Below are 21,002 nucleotides of genomic sequence, written 5' to 3'. Positions count from 1 at the left end.
CTGAGGGACCACAAACACTCGTCACACTCACCGAAACACTGAGGGATCACAAACACCCGTCACACTCACTGAAACACTGAGGACCACAAACACTCGTCACACTCACCGAAACACTGAGGGACCACAGACACCCGTCACACTCACCGAAACACTGAGGGATCACAAACACCCGTCACACTCACTGAAACACTGAGGACCACAAACACTCGTCACACACACTGAAACACTGAGGGACCACAGACACCCGTCACACTCACCGAAACACTGAGGGACCACAGACACCCGTCACACTCACTGAAACACTGAGGGACCACAAACACCCGTCACACTCACTGAAACACTGAGGGACCACAAACACCCGTCACACTCACTGAAACACTGAGGACCACAGACACCCGTCACACTCACCGAAACACTGAGGGACCACAAACACTCGTCACGAAATATTCACTGAAACACTGAGGGACCACAAACACCCGTCACACTCACCGAAACACTGAGGGATCACAAACACCCGTCACACACACTGAAACACTGAGGGACCACAAACACCCGTCACACTCACTGAAACACTGAGGGACCACAAACACCCGTCACACTCACTGAAACACTGAGGGACCACAAACACCCGTCACACTCACTGAAACACTGAGGGACCACAGACACTCGTCACACTCACTGAAACACTGAGGGACCACAAACACCCGTCACACTCACTGAAACACTGAGGGACCACAAACACCCGTCACACTCACTGAAACACTGAGGGACCACAAACACCCGTCACACTCACTGAAACACTGAGGGACCACAAACACCCGTCACACTCACTGAAACACTGAGGGACCACAAACACCCGTCACACTCACTGAAACACTGAGGGATCACAAACACTCGTCACACACACTGAAACACTGAGGGACCACAAACACTCGTCACACTCACTGAAACACTGAGGGACCACAAACACCCGTCACACTCACTGAAACACTGAGGGACCACAAACACTCGTCACACTCACTGAAACACTGAGGACCACAGACACCCGTCACACTCACCGAAACACTGAGGGACCACAAACACCCGTCACGAAATATTCACTGAAACAGTTCTGCATACTTAACCCTGCTATTTTTTGTCAATGAAATGAATGTACTATATTTTAGTTTGATAATGCTTTTTATTTCATATTGTGTATTTTTAGGAGGTTTTTTTATCCAAAATTATATTTACGCTGTATTTATTATCCATTTCACTTTTTGAGCATAGACCTGAAAATTCAATTTCCAACTTAAACTGTCGTAAATCTTGAATGCTTTAGAGCACAGACTTAAGTTTGATCTTTTTTCAAAGACGACACTTGGCAGATTATTGCTGCAGTACCAAAAGTTTCCACTAGATTAGACTAATGGCGTTTTTCCACTACACAGTACCAGCTCGCCTCGACTCGGCTTTGTTTGGTTTTCCACTGTGTAAAAGTTGTACCTGTATCTGCTTCCAGGTACTTTTTTTCGTACCACCTCAGGCGAGGTTCTAAGTGAGCTGAGGCGATACTAAAATGTGACGTGAAAACATGGCAGACTGCTGATTGGTCAGAGAGAATCGTCACTATTCACTGCGTCATCATTGCACGCGCCAGACGGAGTATCCTGAATAAAAAACAGCAAAAACAAAAACATCCAAAAACAGCATACACTCGATTTCCTCCATTGTCCTGTGTTTGTGGGTAGTGGGTGTGTCTCGCGTAAAAGATTAAGTCACGGCAGTTTCCTGCGGCGTCGCTATGACGACCAGGTACTATTGTGGAGGTACTATATGCAATGGAAAACGGAGCGAAAAGCGAGCCGAGCCGAGTCGAGCTGGTACTGGTAATGGAAAAGCGCCATAAATTTGTTTCCCAATGCGCTTATTTCTGTCTGCGAGGAGCACAAATGTGAACGTTTTTACAGGACCATTTAACAAAACCTAGTAAAAAGTCTTGGCAATATATCCATTGACCACTAGAGGAAAGCACGTCAAACAGACCTGACAGGAGAGGGATGATAAAGATGAAATGTATTCCTTTGCTCTTTGGTCATTTGTGACTTCTTTATTTTAATGCTTTTCTCAATCTGAGTGGTTTAAAACTTGGTGACTTTTTCTTATCTGAACCAACCCAAAAAAAAACATAGGAAATGAATGAGAATGATACTAATACAGAGCAGGGAAATAAGTGTGTCATTTTATCATGTTTATGTTTGATACACTCTTAATACTCCTGAAAGTATGAGTTTATGAGAGTGACATATTTATTCCTCACCGTTCACTGGAGAATCACGAGCCTCATCGATGTGGTCAAACTCATAGCTGACGAAGGCACTCTGGGGAGAAAGATTAGAAACAGGTGTGATTCTACACAATACAGCATAATTCATGCATCTCTGGCCACATCTGAAGAAGATATACATGCCTTGTGTTTGAGGAGCGTTGTCCAGTCCTGCTTTTCCTTTTTCATCAGCTTCATCACGGGCTCATTGCACCTGATTTCCCATGAGCACCTCTCTGCGATGATGTCACCGGACAGCTCCAGCTTTGCGTGGTAATGCCGGTCATTCACGTACCCACTGAGATCACATGCATCAAAAGATCCCCATTAAACACCATATAATGCACATGTTCTCTGCTTCTGCTGCTTCATTACGGACAGTAAAGTGACATGTCAAGCATCCATATGGATAAGATGACAGTATGATCATGTGACCTGTAGATGACGGTGTCAGAGCTGAATTCACACTTCTGCATCACTGGATTGGTGAGCTTCACGCAGATGGTCACAAACTCGCCCCTCTGAAACCACTTGATCTGCGGGTGGAAACTGCAGGAAACGTTGGCCGTTACATGAGAAATCATCAGATGCTATGGCTGATTGATCACTAAACACACACTATCATGCATACACACACACACACACACTCGCACACTCACTCTGACTCGCACTCACCTGGGAGGCTGGAATGATAAAAGTGCTGGATTATGGAGAAACAGGGGTTTATTAGCAGCCTGTAATCTGTTGACACTCAGGGCTTCATCTTTGTCTGCATAATCAAAACCAAGTGTCACTACAAGTGCTAGTGAACGGACTAGTGCTTATATCCGAATGAACATGAACATGCCTGTTTCACAGCTGGTCTGGTCTGGAGATGAGAATCCGTTCACATCGGGGCTAAAACAGAAAAACAAAAAAATAATAAAAATGAGAACGCGAGTCATTACCAAACGAAAACTGGGAGTCAGTTCTTATTCATAACCGGTTAAATAAAAAAAAATACTGGAACAATAAAAACAAGTAATAAAAACTCAGTGAGTGTTTTAGCGCAATTTTCTGACGTCATGGGATCACAACACTAAGAGATAGTAAATCTTTTTATGGTTTTTTTTTTTTGTGTGCGTTCCCGAGATTAGACCTTCCTTAACATAATGCCGAAAACCCGAAGTCTCTAGGTGGTCTGGTTGAGGAGGAGATAGAAGTGCAAGATTGGTGCGCACAGACAGAACAGAAATCATGAGTTAACAATCGCAATTTTGTCCGTTGGAAAATTGCGCTAAAAATTGAGACCAGTACCATCTGATATACAAACAAATAACTTTTTTTTTATGAATCAGCATCAAAAAGACTTGTGAATCAGTCTTGAACTCACGTTATTAGCTAAAATGGTGTTTCTCCATGTCTAAGTCTTGATACTTAAATAAGAACATGACGTGGATTTTTTAATATTAATATGTTCCTTGTGTTTCACTTACAACATGAATCAAGTTTTTTGCTGGTCTGGAATGATCAGTTTATATGGTGTGATGATGTAAAACTATTGGTCGATGTCTTGCTCTGGAGGCGGGCTTATGCAAATGTATTTACCCGTGTCACAAATCCTACAACATCCAAACGAGCTTGATAAAATAAATGCTTTGTTTATAATGAAGAGGACGTTTTAAGCTCTAAAACTTGCAGGATGTTTTAATGGTACAAAGATATATTATATGTCAAAAGATCAAAGCAAATTTGATTTCTCATGTCATGACCCCTTTACGCCGGTGCACAGGTGTCACACAGCAGAGCAAAAGTTCACTTCAATGATGAACCAAGTGCAAAAAACAGCACAAATGGAAAGATTAGAAGATATTATATTTTGGTATGTGTAGTGAAATCCCTAAAACCAAGACAAAAGTGGCCTAAAATCAGACTTTTTTGCTCACGTGTGACTCAGACATGTGACTGTGAACGGCACAAACCGCATGGATAAAATAGTTTTAAAGGATAAAATGATTGACTACAGGGGGACTTTAATTGTTTTCTATAAAGTAAAGAGGCTCTGAAAAGAAGTATATGTAGAGACTAGCCTGGTCTCCTCTGCCGGCTCCTGATCTGCGCTGCTGCTGTGGATGAGGCGCAGGGCATTATGGGCACTGACCACATCCTTCATCCGGCTGGTCATCAGCTCCTCTGAGACGCTCAGCGCAGGGCTCTCACTCCTGACAACACAACACACATTACAGATTACAGATAACAACAATAGCTGTGTGTGTGTGTGTTTATAAGAAAACAAAAGTACAATAATAATAATAAACATTTATTTGTATAGCAGTTTTAATACATATAATGCAACTCAAAGTGCTTCACAAGCATACAATCAAATAATACAATCACACAATGTAAATATAAAAAATATTCGAAAACAACTATAAAGGTTCAGCGTGTAAAATAAAGTAAAATGGCAATATAGTTTGACCTCAATATCAATAGAAAATAAAATAAATAAAACAACGAGAACAAATTAGGAGGTAAAATAGAACATAAAACTGACTTGCACACAGTTTTGTTATATTACAACACCATATTTTTATATTGATAAGCAACTTTAAAACTTATGTCTTAACTCGCTTTTTAAAAATATGAATGCTAGTAGCCTCTTTTACTTCATCTGGTGACAATTCCACATTTTTGGAGCATAGTTAATGTATACATAATGGTAGTAATCTGATCTAATGCACTTTATTTTATCTGTCAATCACAACGTAGAGCAGCCTTAATGGTCCTAAAAATAAGATTTTCTACACTTAAAATATATTTTTTTATTCCTTATTATTGACTGAATATCTTGACATCAGTGATAAACCCAGTGTTTTTCCACGACTCTGGTGGTCCGGCAGTTTCATAATAAACCGGAACTATTTTCACACTTCTCATGATAACATAAAGGGTCTCTAACATTGTTTATTTGAGTGAGTTTTGGCACGCATCTGATGAAACCGCTGCAAGGCTTGTGATTTGATGGTTCACACGAGCAGCTCATTATCAGATCGGTCGTTTCTGCACATGCCATCAGTTTAACACACATTTCAGAACGCTTTACTTTCACAGACGCATCATTTGTTGGACCCATGATGATCACAGCGTTTCACTAGATTTGTAATGAGATGTTTGTTAACCTGTTTTTGCAGAAACAGCAGTTTTCCGTTAAAATAAAGCAGCAAGAACTCTTGCAAGTGAATAAATTAAAGCACACATATTGAAATTTTACTATAAAACTTATTAACCTGTTAACTGCCACCCCCCTTTTCAAGCCAAGATTGAACTCTATTAGTTGTTGTTCATGAATGCTTTGGGATACAGACCTACAGTTAGGATCTGTTTAAAGAAAACACTGCAGATTATTGCTGAAAAAATTTATATTATATTATATTATATTATATTATATTATATTATATATATATATATATATATATATATATATGGTAACACTTTACAATAAGGTTCATTAGTTAATGTATTAACTAACATGAACTAACAATGAGCAATACATTTATTACAGTATTTATTAATCTTTGTATTGTAAGTTAATAAAAATACAGCTGTTCATTGTTTGTTCATGTTAGTTCACAGTGCATTAACTAATGCTAACAAATACATCCTTTGATTTTAATAATGTATTACTAAATGTTGAAATTAAAGCTCCAGTATGTGATTTTTTTTTACCACAAGAGGGCGCAGTTTCCAACAATAACAAAGGCGAAGCTTGATGACGCTATGAAGGAGGTGACGATGGGAGATGTCGTTTTTAATGCGTTTTCACCATCTAGCGATGTATCTAAATGAAATTAATGAATCATGATCACGGATGAGGTAATTTATTCGTTTTTGTATTACCTGTATGTCTGATCGTATTATTTTATGTCATCATAATTAATGAACTGCAAGGAACGTGAAATGTTATGCTATATTATCCCGTTACAACTTAAAGCTATTTGTCAAATGATTTGTTGGGTTAATGTTGTGCAGTTTTACGTTTTTATGGTTAATGCCGTGTTGTTTAACGTGTTCAAACCAATATCTAAAAGTAAATTTGAACGAACATTTGCAAGTAATGACTAAATATATTTTTTTAACAACACATATCCGATTGTATTTAATTGTACTGCCATAATCTCGGTCACCACACGTGATAAAAAGCCTTACCGAAGTACAAAGAGCAATATAACTTTGTTTATAAGTGCTATTATTGACAGTTGCATGTCTTACCTGTCTATCAATACACTCGCGAGAGCAGAGTCTCTGTCAAGTCCAAGATAGTCGCGCAGCTCTCTCCATCTCGAAAACGCCTGGCCGATATTTATCCAGGTTTTATTCCTTCGTTTGTCACACAGTCTGCGTGTATCCGAATATGGACGCTTTCGTTTTGTTGGCACTTCAATACTCGCCAAAGAGTAATCGTGATCCATAACAGCAATAACCATCTATAACCACCACTTCCGCATTTGACCATGTGATATTCCGGTGTGGTGGGTCATATTTTTTATTTTATTTATTTTTCTTCTTTGTCAGACGTCGTTATTGTTTATTGTGATAAGAAAAAAAAACTCAATAAAGTTGTTGTAAAAAAAAAAAAAAAAAAATCCGGTGTGGTGGAATATCCGATCACATGGTCCACACCGGAAAACAAGGATAGAGCGGACATTGCGTCACTGAGAGGCGACGTTTCTTTTCCGGGACGGCCAGTTATTTAAAATCGAAATTTCTCTGAAATAAAAAATCTTTGGAGACTTTTGAAATATTGTAAGTACACAACTGGAGGAAATATATCACACTGTGCAAGTTATTTTCGGAAATTTTATTACAAAATTCCTACATATTGGAGCTTTAAAGGTGCCCTAGAATGTGAAATTGAATTTATCTTGGCATAGTCAAATAACAAGAGTTCAGTACATGGACATGACATACAGTGAGTCTCAAACACCATAGTTTTCTCTTTCTTATTTAAATCTCGTTTTTGAAAAACACCCCTGAAAAACAGGCGAATCTCCACATAACACCAACTGTGACGCAACAGTTGGGATCATTAATATGTACGCCTCTAAAAATTTGCATATGCCAGCCCATGCTCAGTGCCAGGCGGAACTGCACAGCCGAATCATCAGAAGTTCTGCAGGTGAAGAAACAAGCGAGGATCATAGGGAAAATGGCAGATCTATCTATAATCTATCTATAATCGGATACCGCTACAGTTTAATTCGAAGAAAGTTGCTCTGCCCATTTCACCACGGACTGTTTTTCTAACCTGGAACAATATCAAGCAGCCAGGCTTCTCTCGGCGTCTCAAACGGACGAAGGGGGCAATTTCAACTAACGTTATATTCCCGCAAGCGGTAAGAAGTGATTTTATTAACGATAATTTACACTGTGTTATCTAGATCCAGCGCGATATATTTTTTTTTCCTCGAGAGACATCGTGGCTTGCAAACGAGCGAACGAAGCATGGCAGTTGCTCAGTTTGGATGTAACTACAAATGAACACAAAAATATTTTTTTAGTTCCTTCATCCGAGCCTCTGGAGAACCAGTGGGTTATGTGAATTTCTGATGTGTAATTGTTCAAGTTCAGACAGATAATCTTTCTCTCAAAGTCGTTCAACACTGTTTATGCATCAGTAAATCGCATTGCAGTGATAAGATCTTCATTCACGCGATCAACAGGCTGTCATCTGCTCAATGCTGGAATAGATCTAAATACTTAAAAAACTTCTCATGATTCGTTAATCCCGATAGCTGTAATAGTAAAAACGTATAATAGCTGTAATAGTAAAAGTTTTCCAGATAGGTCCACATGTAATGCCAGATATTTCATATGCAAGCATGTCAGCCAATCACAGCAGTGGGCAACAACACTGAAGTCTCACAGCAGACACGCCCCTTCAAACAGAGTGTTCAAACCAGGTGATGAAATCAGGCTAGGAAATATGCCTTTTATTTCTAAATTATAACAAATTTTGATCTAAAAAACATACTAACATTATAAGGGCACCCCAGGAAACATAATAAAATAATAAAATAATCCATTCTACGGCACCTTTAAAGGAGCTGTATGTAAGAAATGTATTTCAATTAATCATAAAATGGCCCTGATGTGTCACTAGACATTAAGAAATCATGTTCATTTCAAATACTTATATCACTGACAACAGTAGTATGGCTAGGATATTGTCATTTAAAAAGTGGACTTGCAGCCCTCAACTGATGTTGATGTTGTCATTTTGTGTTTTGGCCTGACGCGCCTCCCTCCACCTATCTACCAATCACGAAGTCAGTAGTGTTTCGGGATCCGGGTTGCCAGGTTTGCTCTAACCTACCCTAACTCTAGTCGGATAAAAATGTCTAACGTTACTAAATCAAAAAGACCTCGTTATAATTCAGAAATTCGTCGTGACAAAGTCCGAAATAAAACCAGAATTTGTATTGGAGATGCTTTTGAAAGATGGAGACAGCTGAAAATGGAGAAGAATTTGAACACAGACGCCAACGTTGCTAATTTTCTCCTGGACAGGTAAGATTCATCTATGCTTGGCTAACTTGTACTTGATGTCAATGCACATATCATATATTCATGACAGTCGAACAAAGTTATGCATGTTCGTGCAAAGTAACGTAACATTAGCTCACATGGACGTATGCTAACATTAGCAATGCATTATAGGAGCCCGTTTCTCTGTCATTTTGCTGAGACGCTGAGGAAAACAACATTAGCACGCCCATTATGGCAATTTGAAACGTAATTGAGACAGAAGCCTAACTTTACCTCAGAAAAAATCATTCGTCATTCGTTCTTCACGTACAGTATATCGTGGACTAAGTTACACATGCTGCAAGTTGACCTGTATGACCATTGCTAATGTAATTTAGTTTCTGCTGAATCCTGCAGCTTATCTGGCAACCTGGAGTCAGGGGGTAGAGGGAGGGGATACACCGCTCTACAGTATTTTTGAAGTGATTGCAGTACCAGTTTTGACCACAATCCTACATACGGTTCCTTTAATATTAACTAAGATTAATAAATGCTGAAGAAGTATTGTTCATTCTTAATTCATGTTAACCAATGTAGTTAACTAATGTTAACTTATGAACCTTATTGTAAAGTGTTACCATATATATATATATATATATATATATATATATATGAGATTTTGTTTAGGCGCTGTACTCAAAATAGCCACTGTGTGACGCTCACACCCCATTTGACACATTCTTCTGTCATTTCTGTTGTAATATCACTTCTAATCGCAAAACTTTCCAATGATGTGTGTTTCGCCAAGATTAGATTATAAAACAGCAGCAAATTGTCAAATGTGAAGCATGAGATGGCCACTAGGGGGAGGAGCCTGCTGAAAGGATTTAAATACCGTTCTCTTGGATTGAATGTGTGTTTAATATATACGTGGGTTTCCTGTAGGGAAAGACTGCACACACCTGTCGTCTGTCAGGTGCTGATCCAGCGTGATGAGGTTCTGCTCTCCCTGGAAAACCCTCTTCAGCAGGTCCAGGTGCTGAGGGTTATTGACGCCGAACCCAGAGGCCAGGATCTCAGCGTGGACGTTATACTCGTTGATGTAGGTCTTCAGACCTGGCACTCGCGTCATGCGCACCTGTGTGAAGAGAACCAGCGCTAGAGCAAAGCGGAAACCTTCCCCTCTCTCTTCAATCCAACAGGCAAGTGACTTAAACTGCAGTTCATCGACTGGCCACTAGAGACCGGCTGCAGAAGAGAGTCAATCCCATAGACCAGGGGTTCCCAAACTTTTCCATGCCAAGGCCCCCCAAATACCACTAGGTTCTGGCCAAGGCCCCCCTTACGGCACATGTAGAAATAAATAAATAAAACATCTAGGTGAACATCAGATTATGTGATGGTGTTTGATACCAGCCAATCAGAAAGATTATAGAGATGCACCGATTACAATTTTCAAGGCAGATTCCGATTTTTCATTTAGTTTGACCTGTCGATACAGATTTTAGCCGATTCTGATTTCATTTTCTATATATATATATATATATATAGAAAATAAATGTTATATATATATAAAAAGTTTGGAAACATTACTATTTTTAATGTTTTTGAAAGAAGTCTCTTATGCTCATCAAACCTGCAGTTAAAAAAAAACAAAACAAAAAACAGTAATATTATGAAATATTATTACAATTTAAAATAATGGTTCTCTTTTTTAATATACTTTAAAATGTAATTTATTTTTGTGATGCAAAGCTGAATTTTCATCAGCAAGTACTCCAGTCTTTGGTGTCTTATGATCCTTCAGAAATCATTCTAATATGATGATTTATGATCAATGTTGGAAACAGTTGTGCTACTTAATATTTTTTTTATAACCTGAAATACTTTTTTCAGGATTATTTGATGAATAAAAAGTTAAAAAGAACTGTATTTATTTAGAATAGAAATCTTTTGTAACAATATACACTACCGTTCAAAAGTTTGGGAACAATAACTATTTTTTTTTTAAAGAAATTAGTACTTTAATTCAACAAGGATGTGTTAAATTGATAAAAGGTGATGGTAACGATTTATATTGTTAGAAATGTTTTTATTTTGAATAAATGCTGTTTTTATGAATAAATGCTGTTAAAGTTTTACTCATCAATGAATCCTGAAAAAAGTATTCCAAAAAAATATATTAAACAGCACAACTGTTTCCATCATTGATAATAACTGAGTATCAAATCATCATATTAGAATGATTTCTGAAGGATCATAAGACACCAAAGACTGGAGTACTTGCTGATGAAAATTCAGCTTTGCATCACAAAAATAAATTACATTTTAAAATATATTAAAAAAGAGAACCATTATTTTAAATTGTAATAATATTTCATAATATTACTGTTTTTTTGTTTTGTTTTTTAACTGCAGGTTTGATGAGCATAAGAGACTTCTTTCAAAAACATTAAAAATAGTAATGTTTCCAAACTTTTGACTGGTACTGTATATATATATATATATATATAGGCTATATATATATATATATATATATATATATATATATATATAAAACACCAAAAACAAGTTTAAATTGGTAAATTTTCTTTACCAATATTTTTGTCTTCATTTTCTTTTCTGACATAGCCTACTCCAGTGCTTGTTAAAACACACTATACATGCATATTATGTGCATTTTAGGTACTTTTTGTGTGAAATCATATTTATTTTGTCCATCAAAGTGTGCTTTCACTTTAATTGAGAGTAAGCAGCGCAGCAAAAATAGACTCGGCGCCGAAACCCTCCGCTTCACTGCTGCTCACGCGACGCTCCTGCTTGACGCTCACGCGACGCTCCTGCTCGCGGTGTGAATGCACTCACTGAACATGCACGCCGGAAAAAATTTGTGCTGCTCACGCGCCGCTCGTGGTCTGAAACGACCGTAATTCACAAGGTTTCCTACATGTGCGTTCTGTGTGCATGTGTGATGCTGATGTCCCGCGATGTTATTAATGCGGCGCCAGAGTGCATTTGACAGTGCATATGTCAGACTGAAAATCACGTGAAAATCGGCCAATTCTGGTCACTAGCCGATCAATCAGTTCATCTCTAAAAGATTAGCATTAAAAGTATAATGTTCAGATAGGCTATGCAACAAATTATTATAATGTTATTTCATAACAATACTCATATTAACAAATATTTATTTTTTTAACGTTTTTTAACTTTTTATTCCGCTTTTTTTTCCAACTTGCTGCGGCCCCCCTGGCGGCCCCCCAGGGGCCCGCGGCCCCCACTTTGAAAACCCCTGCCATAGACCCCCATGTTAAAATGCCCAACTTAAAAAAATATGTTTGGTGCAAAAAGTGGTTTTGGTCCATATAGCTAATTTTGCCCTTCTTGACGACTGTGAGGGGGTGATTTTTTTTATAATTCATCCATTTAAATTATATTAAGCCTGAAAGTTCTGCATAATTAAGGGCGTGGCCACTTGAGTGACAGGTGGACTGCAGCTACTAGCCGTTCGTCTGCTGTCTGTTAGCGTCACGTCACCTCAGCTACTGATGGCGACGACCACTTTGGGCTTCAAAACGCTTTTCAGAAACACTACAGGTGACGTCACGCACACTACGTCCATATTATTTTGGCTAGAACACACTTTCAGACCGGACCAGCAAACATGACAAACACCTACCATCGGATCGACCCAGATGGTGTTCCCCACACTCATCACGACCCTGGCCTGATGAAGCTTCCCTCTGATCTTCAGGCTCACGGCTCTGGTCACCTGAACACACACACACACACACACACACACACACACAGATCTCTTCACACTGAACATGTGCATGTGCTGAAGTAGTGCTGGGCGGTATGACCAAACATTTATATCACGGTATTTTTCAAAATTATACCGGTTTCACGGTACATGACGGTATTTTTGTTTTCAAGCATGACTGTGTGTTAACCACTTTTTCTACTGACTGAGAGAGGAAATACTGCAGTAGATTGAGTTAGAATGCCATATTTTACTGTCATGAGGGAATATTGTAGAAAAATTCCACATTAGTATTACTACAGGTTTGCAGTGTTTACAAAATGATGCTGTTTGAAAGACGTGCAGCACATAAACGCTGCTTTATCAGGAACGATAAAGAAAGAGTAAATGAAAATAACATCTAAAGACCGTCAGTTCAGAGATACACATCTGTGCATCACCAGTGAACAGTGAAATGATCCTCTCAAACAGTGTCGCTCTGTGTTCCCAACGTTGTTTAAGCGACATACACTGGTATTGCGGTATATTAAAAATTAATATCATAACAAAAATACACACCGGTATTCGGTATGAACCGGTAAACCGGCCAGCACTACTGTGAAGAGATTGAGCGTTTGTGCTGTTGAGACCTTGGGGTTCCAGTCCACCTCGCCGTCGACGGGCTGCGCTCGGCACAGAACGATCTCCACAGCCTGGTCCGGCAGCTCCTGGAACTGAGCAGGAAGCTGGAGCAGCTGGTGTGACTTCACTTCCTGTGTGCGGCCCTCGTCGATGAAGCAGGCCGTGACGCTGCTGAACAACTGCTCTCCTTTATCCGGCACCTCCATCACACGCACACTGAGAGCGGTGTACAGTCAAACAATCAGTTCACATAAACATCCGTCACTTAATAATTTACATACACTGAAAAGTTAAAGTCCCCCTGTGGTGAAAATCCAGCTTTTAATGTTGTTTATGTGTCTATGTGGTGTTTTTTATATTTTTTAAGACAAACCATGTGTAAATTCATAAGTCGACAGCATTGCTGAGTATTTTCTCCTTAAAACTGCAGTGAACCAAAGACAGTCTCAAAAACACGCTTTGAAATCGCTGGTGTTTCTGACGTGACAAACTACCTTGTAACCAATCAGATCAACGTGTGATCGTCAACCAGTGGATCTCTGAGCTGAGTGAGTGAGTGGAGGCGGGGCTCATTTGCATATTCATAGAATCACGCATACTAAATGAGGCAAGGGTGTCGAGTTACATTCAAGATATTTTAAGACATGAAGAATTTTCTTTCAAGGAAAAAACATTTAAATTTGTCAATTTGATGATAAAAGATGAGTTTTAAGGGATGTAATTATTAACTACAGGGGGACTTTAAGAGGGTCGGTCAGACTTAATGTTTTTGAAAGTCTCTTCTGCTCACCAAGGCTGCATTTATCTGATCAAAAATACAGCAAAAGCAGTAATATTGTGAAAAAGTATTTCAATTTAAAACAGCTGTGAATATATTGTAAACTTTAATTTATTCCTGTGATCAAATCTGAAGTTTAAGCAGCATTTCTGATTATTATCAATGTTGAAAACAGTTGTGGATTTTTAAGGAAACCTTGATGCATTTTATTTTTCAGGATTCTTAGAAAGTTCAAAAGAGCAGCATTTATTTGAAACAGAATCTTTTGTAACTTTTGTTAGTATTAGTGTCAGTGTGTGATGAAGTATGTGGTAAATGTTATCAGAGTGAGGCGTGTGTTCACCGGCTGTAGGCGTTCTCCTCCTGGACGGCGTATAGTTCTCCCTCCAGCACCTCCACAGCGCAGCGTCTCTCTCCGGCGTAGTGCGCGCTCATGGCCGCCGCCAGAGCCTCGTAACGGTCCTCCCTCTGGCTCACGATACGCCCCGAGTACACGCTCGCCGTCTTTATCAGCAGCGGCAAAACCTTTCAAGATTCGGAAGAAACAGCTTGCTGTCAGATATTAAAGTGTAACGTTCAAATCGATCAGAAAAGTCTAGAATTAGTAATTACTCCTACTAAAAAATATATGACATGAGCTCAAAATATGCAATATGAAAAAGTCAGAAGAACAGAGACACAGGTTGTAATGCAAGCGCCCTTCTGTCTGATGTTAGCGTGTTTTCTCAGTGATCTGAGGCATTGGGCATGTTTGAACACACCCAAGATGCATCAGAACCACATCACTTCAATGCAAACACGCTGATCCTCAGAGTAACAGCTGGACTTTGAGGGTAATGATAAATTAAAATATTTAAATTTTAGACCATTTGTCTGCTCTATTTTAGCTTTGCCAACAGAAATATTTCCAAACAAAGCCAAAGCAGGATAACAGTCCATCTGAAACATGGACAAGCAGAGATTTAGATCGTGAAACGTTCCAGTCATAATTTTGACTATTTGGACTGTAAAATTGGCATAAAATCAAAGCCACATGTCTAACCAAGTCGTGTTCCAGATTTTAAGATGATAACACAAACATTGGGTTTCCTGCAAGATGTTGTTTAGCCACTGTACTCAAAATAGCCACTGGGTGAAACCCACACTCACAAATTAATACATTTCTGTCACAGCATCACTTCTAGTTCTATCAAAGAAACAGCAGAAGCTTTTTTGTGAAATATTTTATTTTTCCCAAATTCCTTTTTCAATTTTGATTATCAAAATTAAACTGGATCATCAAAAAGCACATCTAATGTCTAAACGTCTAAAACTTTATTTCAAAAGTATTTAATTTGGTTTTAATTCAATTCAATCTTTTCGTGTCTATTCAATGTGTTTTTTATGATTACATTTAAATGTTTTAAAACCTGAGGTAATCAAATTAATTCATAAAACCTAAAAAAAAAAAATTAATCGTAACATGTAATTAAAGGGTTAGTTCACCCATAGGAAATGAATAGTGGAATAAAGTTGTTATTTTTGTTTGTTTTTGCGCACAAAAAGTATTCTCGTCGCTTGATATACTTAAGATTGAGCCACTGGAGTCACTTGGACTATATTAACGATCTCTTTAATAACTTTTCTGGGCCAGCAAGTTTCGGCCACCTAGCAGCCTATGGAGGAGTGATCCAGCTCTCAGATTTCATCAAAAATATCTTAATTTGTGTTCCGAAGATGAACGAAGGTCTTACGCGGTTGGAACAACATGAGGGTGAGTAATTACTGACAGAATTTTCATTTTTGGGTGAACTAACCCTTTAAGTGAAAATATAGCAATTCTGGTGACACTTTACAATAAGGTTTCATTGGTTAACAAACATGAGCTAATAATGAACTGCACTTCTACTGCATTTATGCTGTAAATGTTCATTTCAACTAAAAAAAGTTGAACATTAGTTAACTAGTTAATAAGGGTGTCACGATTTCAATTTTAAATCGAAATCGATCGAAATTAATGCTCAATCTCGATTATCGAATCAAAAAATGGAATCGTTGATGCTGCCACGCCCCATATGTCACGTCAGCTCGGCTTGCCTGTAATAGGTAAAACTCCTTTTCTCGAGAATATTGAAGCCTTTATTTTAAAACGCATTGCAGCTGCACAGCGAGAGCATCATAGCTCATCTGAGCGAGCTGATTGTCTGTGCTGCGGCAACTGCACGAACCTATGGCGAGTTAGCAGTGGCGTGCGGTTCAATGAGAGCGCTTGGCGCCCTGCTAACCTCGAGCGCGACAATTTGGACGCGGCTGAAGTGTATAAATTCAGAGAAAACTCGCCAAAGGACTTTAGGTTTAAATCGACTGAAGCGAAGTACCTGATATGAGCGAAATAGCACGGCAAGGCAACGCAGTACTCGTTCCCTTATCTCTAAAGGGAACCGAGGTTACGCAAGTAACCAAGTACGTTCCCTTACGAGAACGTTCTCTCGTACTGCGTTGCGCTGTGGGAACCCAATTTAAAACGCCGTGCTATTCGCCTGTGACTGCTCTGAGGAGTCCAGGGAGCCCCGGGACTATAATAGGTAATAGGTTATATTGTTTAAGTTTCCAATTGACTGAAGATATAAGTTATTGTTACATTATGTTGTTAATAAACGTTTTAAATTTGACAATGTAGTGTGTAGTACATTGCGAACAAAGGTCAGATATTATTATATTGCATAAAAGTCTAAAAATGGCATAGCTTGTGCTTTCAATTTTTTTTTTAAATCGAGAATCGAATCGAACCGTGACTTTAGAATCGAAAATGTAATCGAATCGAGGATTTGGAGAATCGTGACACCCTTACTAGTTAACATTAGTTATGCACTGTGAACATGAACAACTGGATTTTTATTAACTAACTATGAGCAATACAGTATTTATTCATCTTTGTTAATGTTAGTTCATGTTAGTTAATACATTAAATAATGATAAAAAATGAAAGTGTTACCTCTATTCTTTTACTTTTGAATTCCTTTACCTTTATTTGTGTCAATTAGTGCTGTACAAGAGAAGTTTACTGAATAAATTATTTAAAACATGGATGAAAAAAAACCTCTTGATTGTGTGATATTCCTCAAAAAGAATGCTTTAATAAATTGTATTTATTATTATTATGATGAATGACTTATGCCTTCACTCTACAACAGTAATATAATTGTCAATTTCTTCAAGTTAAACTGAACTTTTGTTTTGCCAGTTTGAAATGAAGTGCTTTGAGTTTCAGACTGTATTGGATGCTTTTTTGTGGTTTAATAAATCAGACACTAAACGCATATCGTCACCTTCCTAAAATAATTGGAAGATATTATTCCAATAATAGTTTGTAGATATTTATTATTTTAGGAAGGTGACGATATCGCAGTTTGGATGTGAGGAGTTCTACAGCCCTACTTCTGATTTGACAAATTCCGTGACATTCCACATTCTAAAATAAATTACGCTTCAATGACTGAATTCCACTATTCCATCAGAAACCAGACATTTCTTATGATGGTCTGCTTTGAACTGACCATTACAGTGCCAGAGTCCGGGTGCTTTGGATGATCCAGGGATTTGTTGATCATGTGTCTATCTGGACAAACTGTGCTGTCTCTGCAAAGAGGAGGAACACATTAGCCAGTCAGACAGGCAGTTCTGTGATGCGTGTTGAGTTACACGAGTTGAGTTGCATGAGTTCTGTGACTGTGCAGTGCAGGTGTGTGAGGCAGACCTGCAGAAGCCGAAGCTCTTGAGCGCGCAGCAGAGCGGGCGCTGGGTCTTCTGCTCCTCCTTGGCCTGCTGGACACCGAGGGCGAACTGCAGCAGCTCGGGGGGCAGGCGAGCGCCGGCTCTCCTCAGGTACCGTAGGACACCACACACGTGCCGGGCGTTCAGCTCCGACAGCAGCAGCACAGACTGAGCCGCCGGACACCAGCTCTCCCCGTAATCCTGCACTCACGTCAGTTACATCACAGTAGTGCTGGGCGGTATACCGGTTCATACCAAATAACAGTGTTTATTTTTGTTATGATGTGAATTTTTTATATACCGCAATACTGGTGTATGTGGCTTAAACAACACTGGGAACGTGGCGCGACACTGTTTAAGAGTGTCCCTTTTCACTGGCTACGTTTATATGCAACCAAATAATCCGTTAGTCATCGGATTGTCGGCTCAATCGGACTGAAAAGCCTTCATGTAAACACCTTAATCGATCTGATGGAGCTCGATCCGAATGAGATTTCGGTTTCGAGATTTCGGACTCCACGTGTGCAGTGATGAGAAATGGCGTAATGATGTATGATGCGCAGTTGTTGTTGAAGGAAAGATGGCGAGGTAAAGCATAATTGGTCTGTAGCAGAAACTACGTTGTTGAATATTTTGAAGGAAGAAAAAGTAGTTTAAAGACTAGATGGTCGCAAGTCACTCAATAATGACTTGTTTGAGCAGGTTTTTGAGTGCGCATCTTAGAACGGTGGGAATCGTCTAGAGCACTGTGCGTAACTGCGCATGTCTAAAGATCAAATCCGAATCAAAGCTTGTGACATGTAAACGCGCACATCAAACAGATTACTTTATTTATCGGTCATGTAAACACTGTGTTCGGATTCATCAATCAGATTGATTACGTTCCGATTGAACCAAAAGGTTTCCATGTAAAACGGTTGCGCTGGTGATGCACAGCTGTATTTTGTTACTAAATGTGATGGTGAAGATGGAGAGGTTAAACTATAACTGATGGCTGTCAAATTATATTAGTGTTTCCCACACATTGGTTCACAATATCAACAGTGCCCACCAGAAATAGATTTTCCAAAAGGCTTTGACATCGTTGAATAAACATGAGCACTGTGCGTTTCAAAGTCAAAACGTGACGTAGGTGTTCTCTTTCATTATCTCATGTTCGAGATCCACCTATGAGAAGGGCATCTGTACCTGACCTCTGCAGAAGCATCCAATTGCACCAAGTCTGGCTAGAAAGACAGAAGCACGCAGCCAATGCCAGGTAAGGACCCACCCCCTTACCTGAGGGCATATAACGCCAGCAAGCGCTGCTGTTCTCCAGTTGACATTCGCTTCTCGCGATCTCTGCACAGATAGAGCTCGGATGGATTTTACGCTGCTCACTTACGTGTCTTCAGGAGGAAATATCGCTAGATCAGCATTCGCCGGACGCGAGTCTTTATTCAGCCAGTTTAACTGTGTTTGCATCCTGAGCTGCCCACGCTTATTTTTTCACCTGCTCCCCTTTTCCACTGCTGCCCGCCACGGATTTCTCTCAAGCACTTTGAAGAGGCTTTGGAGAACCCGGAGAATTGCAGCCATTGCCTTTTGCTGCCGAAGAAAGTCCTGCTGAAAGTTGCCGTGACACAATGCAGGAAACAACTCTTCCCCGTCCTCCCAGCATGCGCAAAACACATGGAACAACTGGAACAACTGGAGCGACCTGCTCGATCTAAAACACGGTCTCGCGGGCCTCGAGGTAAAGGACATGACGGCTCTCGGCATGGGTAATCCCTCCCACCATCGAGCCTTCTATCGCCAGGCACCTTAACCCCACCCAGGACGGGCTGCTCGCCCCGCCGAAGGAGGCTCTAACTCAGGGGTGGGCAAACTACGGCCCGCGGGCCACATACGGCCCGTTAGGCTGTTTAATCCGGCCCGTCGATTATTTAAAAACATGTCTTAAGATCGCATTCATTTTGACTTTTTCTTGCTATACTTTGCGTTGCATATATTTGACAATCGGAATATCAGATATTTCATGCCATAGCTAACAAATGTAAAAAAAGAAAACATGACATAAAAGCAGATAATCATTCATTCAGCTCTGTTGTGGCTGCGGTGTGGGGTGTGTCACGTAACAAGCGGTGACGCGTCACCATGGAAACCAAGTACAAACGGTCGCTTTGAAGCACTCACGCTGAGGATTCAGCCGAAATATCATAAATTTACGTGTGAAATTAATAATGAGTGGATCAAAGAAAAGAAAAGTAGACAGTGAATGCCGAGTTTTTAATAAGGAGTGGACAGCTAAATATTTTTTCACCGAAGTCCGATCAAAGGCCGTATGTCTTATTTGCCAAGAAACTATTGCAGTTTTCAAAGAATACAACATCAGCCGCCACTTTTCCACCAAGCATGCTAACTATGTTAGCAACCAGTCAGAGCAAGAAAGGAAGGCTACTGCTCAGAGGTTAGCGGCCAATTTACAGGCTCAACAAAATATTTTTCTTCGACAAGCTACTATTCAGGAGTCAAGTACCAAGGCAAGTTATTTGCTGGCATTCAAATTAGCAAAGGCCAGCAAGCCTTTCTCCGAAGGGGAGTTTTTGAAAGAATGCATGGTAGAGACTGCGAGTCTCTTGTGTCCAGAGAGCAAAAACAAATTTGAACAAATTAGTTTATCACGCAGAACAGTGACCCGCCGTATACAACTAATTGACGAAGATTTGACCAGCGACTTGAACAAAAAAGCTGAGTCATTTAAGTTCTATTCGTTGGCACTGGACGAAAGTAACGACATAAAAGACACAGCGCAGCTCTTAATTTTTATCAGAGGGATTGATGATAATTTTGAGATCACGGAGGAGTTTTTGGCCATGGAGTCCATAAAGGGGACAACACGAGGAGTGGACTTGTATGACAGTTTGACTGGTGTCATCGAAAGACTGAAGTTACCATGGAGTAAACTTGTGAATGTCACCACAGATGGATCGCCAAATTTAACAGGAAAAAACGTCGGGCTGCTGAAAAGAATCCAGGATAAGGTGAAAGAGGAAAACCCTGAGTTGGATATAATTTTCCTGCACTGCATAATCCATCAGGAAGTTCTGTGCAAGTCTGTATTGCAGCTTGATCATGTAGTGAAGGTAGTCGTAAAGCTCATTAACTTCATTCGAGCAAGAGGACTTAACCACCGTCAATTCATTCAATTCCTTGAAGAAACTGATGCTGATCACCAGGACTTGTTGTACCACTCTAATGTCCGTTGGTTAAGTCTGGGGAAAGCATGTCAACGAGTG

The 21,002-nt window shown here is 39.6% G+C and overlaps 1 protein-coding gene across 1 annotated transcript in view; it reads right to left on the bottom strand.

The window, feature by feature from the left end:
* The window catches only part of tdrd12 (tudor domain containing 12), a gene marked incomplete at its 5' end in the record, with an annotated part of 68,433 nt that overhangs the window by 5,621 nt on the left and 41,810 nt on the right, over positions 1 to 21,002 (bottom strand). The window contains 12 exons of the mRNA XM_084095203.1: positions 2,300 to 2,360; positions 2,450 to 2,603; positions 2,741 to 2,854; positions 2,981 to 3,074; positions 3,153 to 3,202; positions 4,375 to 4,506; positions 9,772 to 9,947; positions 12,489 to 12,581; positions 13,202 to 13,409; positions 14,315 to 14,496; positions 17,508 to 17,589; positions 17,708 to 17,925. Of these exons, the coding sequence (XP_083951329.1) occupies positions 2,300 to 2,360; positions 2,450 to 2,603; positions 2,741 to 2,854; positions 2,981 to 3,074; positions 3,153 to 3,202; positions 4,375 to 4,506; positions 9,772 to 9,947; positions 12,489 to 12,581; positions 13,202 to 13,409; positions 14,315 to 14,496; positions 17,508 to 17,589; positions 17,708 to 17,925 (1,564 nt within the window). The remainder of the gene's footprint in view (positions 1 to 2,299; positions 2,361 to 2,449; positions 2,604 to 2,740; positions 2,855 to 2,980; positions 3,075 to 3,152; positions 3,203 to 4,374; positions 4,507 to 9,771; positions 9,948 to 12,488; positions 12,582 to 13,201; positions 13,410 to 14,314; positions 14,497 to 17,507; positions 17,590 to 17,707; positions 17,926 to 21,002) is intronic.

This window comes from Abramis brama (assembly GCF_963993115.1).
Source record: "Abramis brama genome assembly, chromosome: 20".
NCBI lineage: Eukaryota > Metazoa > Chordata > Actinopteri > Cypriniformes > Leuciscidae > Abramis > Abramis brama.
The sequence above is the reverse complement of the archived record's forward strand: the minus strand, read 5'-3'. Positions and strand labels throughout refer to the sequence as shown.